We start from the raw sequence: 3,514 nt of genomic DNA, 5'->3' as shown, positions 1-3,514 counted from the left end.
GAGCTTCCCAAGTTCCCCGAACTCATTTCAATCTGCTACTTTTATTAACCCCTCAAATACTCATGAGTGTTGCTCTAAGAAGCCACATGGTTCAAATATTCAGATTCCCATTATTTATGTTAACTTATCTATATTATTTATGCTAGTAGCCCCAACATTTATATTTTCATTCAATGGCTCTTTTAATTTTTATTTCATAGATTGATTTCATTTATTCATTGTCAGTCTTATATTAAAAAGATGTATTGTATTTTGTAGTTTAAGCTTGTTGTGAGCATTTTTATTATGTATTGCTTATACGTGTGGGGTTTGCTTGAGGAGTTACTTGAAAATATCTTACTGAAAGTGTTTCTCTGGTAAGGCTTCCTTAAGTTAAAAACAAAATTTTTGGTCAAACACACAGAATTTGAATTCTGGATCTGCTACTAACCAGTTTGGTAAATCTGAAGCCTTTTAATATAAATATAGCATGAGACATATGTGCAATTCAGAATTTTCTAGTAGCCATATTATAAAATAAAAATGAAATTGTTAATAAATCCAGATGTACTCAGTTGTGTCTGACTCTTTGTGACCACAGACTGTAGCCCACCAGGCTCCTGTGTCCATGGGATTTTCCAAGCAAGAATACTGGAGTGGGTTGCCATTTCCTCCTCCAGTGGATCTTCCCAACCCAGGGATCAAATGTGCGTCTCCTGCATCCACTCATTGGCAGATGGATTCATTACCACTGAACCACTTGGGAATCTTAAATGCAGTGCATCAAAATATTCTTTCAACTTGATATCAATATAAAATTATTTTTGAGATATGTCACAATCAAGTTCCTTGAAATGTAGTTGATGTCTTATTTGACCTGCTTATTTCTCAAGGTGTAAATTGTGAAAGTTAATAAATGCAATTTCAACTAATACAGGGTCAAGAGGCCTGAACGGGGTCTCTTATGTCCTAGGACCGCCCCAGAGCCCAACAGGAAGAAGAAAGACTTCCTCTTTTTCCATGGCAAGAGTTCAGCCTGTGAGACACTGTCACAACTCAGCCAATGCTAAGTCATATTTTCTTTGTTTACTATAGCCCTCCCAACTTCTTTCCCCCTCTTTAAAAAAGTCCCCATTCTTGTGTGAGGACTTCTACATGGCTCACCATAGCTGCAGACTACAAATCACAGTTCTTTTTGATCTTGAATAAACACTTTTTTTTTTTTTTTTTGCTGGAGAAGTAACTGGCAATCTTTTTAAGTAAGCAAAATGAAGGGATTCAGCATAGGAGGCAGTGAGCACTGTCATAACTTTTTAGTAGCCGCTGATTCCTTTACTGATGATTTAACAAAGATGAAAATACAGGGAAGTTCCTCTTCTAATCATTTTCTTACCAGCCAATGCATACTGTTAAAGGTTGATGTGTAGAAACAAATACTGATGTATTGGATTGGCCCAAAAATTCTTTCAGAGTTTTCTGTAAGATGTTCTGGAAAAACCTGAATGAACTTTTGGCCAATCTAATACATAAATAATTGTTTTCCTCAAAAATTCACACGGAAAAATTGTTAGCACTTTAATTGCACATATTTTCTGTTTAAATTGATCTGTAAGTCTGGAATTTTTAGAGTATTCAATATTGTAAGAGACTATTTTTATAATTCAGTTTCTATCTTAAGATACAATCATTTGTAATAGTTTCTTTTTTTAACTTAAAAAAATATTTTTATTGTTGCTTCTTGTGATGGTTATGTTTTTTCAAATGCTCTGGTCACATATCCCTTCTTAAGTATATCACCAGTCCAGGTTCAATGCATGATACTGGATGCTTGGGGCTGGTGCACTGAGGTGACCCAGAGGGTTGGTACGGGGAGGGAGGAGGGAGGATTGTTCAGGAAGGGGAACACATGTATACCTGTGGCAGATTCATGTTGATGTATGGCAAAACCAATACAATATTGTAAAGTAATTAACCTCCAATTAAAATAAATAAATTTATATAAAAAAGAAATGTAAAGGCAATACATTTCTAGGTTTTCTATTCTGTTTCTAATACTTGAAATGGTGCCTGACATCAAAAAACACTCTTGAAATCGAAAAAAGGAAAAAGCAATCACACAATTACCCTGTTCAAAATGTACCATGAACTTGTAGGTTTTCCTTCTTTCATTTCATTGTTAGCCCTTTGGTAAACTCTTGTTAGGGTGTAATGTCATTCCTTACTGTCTTTTTAAGAGAGCTGCCTGAAACAGTTTCCATACCAGGAAAGAAATGATTCAAAAGCTTAAAGATACATACTTAGGAACAAATGATCTTTTTATGAAAAATTGACTCCTTTACATTAGCAAATTCCATTAGATCTTTGAGAATAATGCAATTCTTTTGATTGCATCACCAAAGGCTTGTTTAACTTGCTCGTTTCTCAAGGTGTAAATGAAGGGGTTCAGCATAGGAGCAACTGAAGTAGTGAGCATTGCCACACCTTTATTAATACCTGCTGATTCCTTTGCTGGAGGCTTAACATAGATGAAAATACAGCTTCCATAGGTGATGGAGACCACAATCAAATGGGAAGAACATGTGGAAAATGCCTTTTTCCTTTGCTGGGCAGAAGGGAATTGTAAAATGGTCTTGATGATGTATATATACGACAGAACAACACACATGAGGGTCATGATAAAGGTCAACACTGCACAGACTATGATCGTTTGCTCTATAAGCCACGTTTCTGAGCATGAGATTTTTAGAAGGGGGACTGCATCACAGAAAAAATGGTCAATAACATTGGAGTCACAGAATTCCAGATGCAGGCCCAGGCTAAGTGGAAGGATTATGATCAACAAGCCAACCGTCCAGCAACAAAGGATGAGTCTTCTACAGACCATGTTGGTCATGATAGTCACGTAATGCAGGGGTTTGCAGATGGCCACATATCGATCATAGGACATGGTAGCCAGGAGAAAAAACTCAGTTACACCAAAAAGATCAGCAAAAAATATTTGACTGATACAGTTATTATATGTTATTGTCTTATCACCTGTTGATATGTTATACAAATATCTGGGAATACAAGCAGTTGTAAATGAGATTTCTAAGAAGGAGAAATTTTGTAGGAAAAAGTACATGGCAGTTTTCAGGTGAGAGTCTATGAAGGTGAGGGAGATGATTGTCAGGTTCCCAGTTACACTCAACATGTAGGTGAGAAATAAAAAGATGAAAATCACAATCTTCAGTTGTGGATCATCAGTCAATCCCAGCAGGGTAAAAGTTGTTACTGTGTGGTTTCTCATCACTGAATCCTGACTTTTATTCGATCTGCATTTACGATTCAGAAATATTTGATATGCATAGAGTGGTTATTAATGGAGGCAAAACTATGCAAACAAACTCACAGGCATTAAAAAATTTTGTTCAGAAATATTTTCAGTACTCTGGTATCCTAGATTCCACAATTGTGTATTATTGATCATTTCAGGGGAGATTAAAAAATCAGAATTGCTTTATCTATATCATGCTGTGAAATATTATTGGTGCTT

General features: G+C 35.8%; 1 protein-coding gene across 1 annotated transcript; it reads right to left on the bottom strand.

The window, feature by feature from the left end:
* Window positions 1-2,144: 2,144 nt before the first annotated feature.
* LOC120857394 (olfactory receptor 6C2-like) lies at window positions 2,145-3,268 on the bottom strand. The gene is made up of 2 exons (XM_040232833.1): window positions 2,349-3,268; window positions 2,145-2,154 (listed from the first exon to the last, which is right to left on the bottom strand). The coding sequence occupies exons 1-2, from the start codon at window positions 3,266-3,268 to the stop codon at window positions 2,145-2,147; spliced, it is 930 nt and encodes a 309-aa protein (XP_040088767.1).
* Between the last annotated feature and the right edge of the window lie 246 nt (window positions 3,269-3,514).

This window comes from Oryx dammah, unplaced genomic scaffold (genome assembly GCF_014754425.2).
Source record: "Oryx dammah isolate SB20612 unplaced genomic scaffold, SCBI_Odam_1.1 HiC_scaffold_29, whole genome shotgun sequence".
Taxonomy (NCBI): Eukaryota; Metazoa; Chordata; class Mammalia; order Artiodactyla; family Bovidae; genus Oryx; species Oryx dammah.
Note: the sequence above shows the minus strand (reverse complement) of the source record. Positions and strands in the feature narration are given on the sequence as shown.

Excerpts from the sequence above, each read along its gene's own strand:
- LOC120857394 (XM_040232833.1), bottom strand. The coding sequence starts at position 3,268 with ATGAGAAACCACACAGTAACAACTTTTACCCTGCTGGGATTGACTGAT.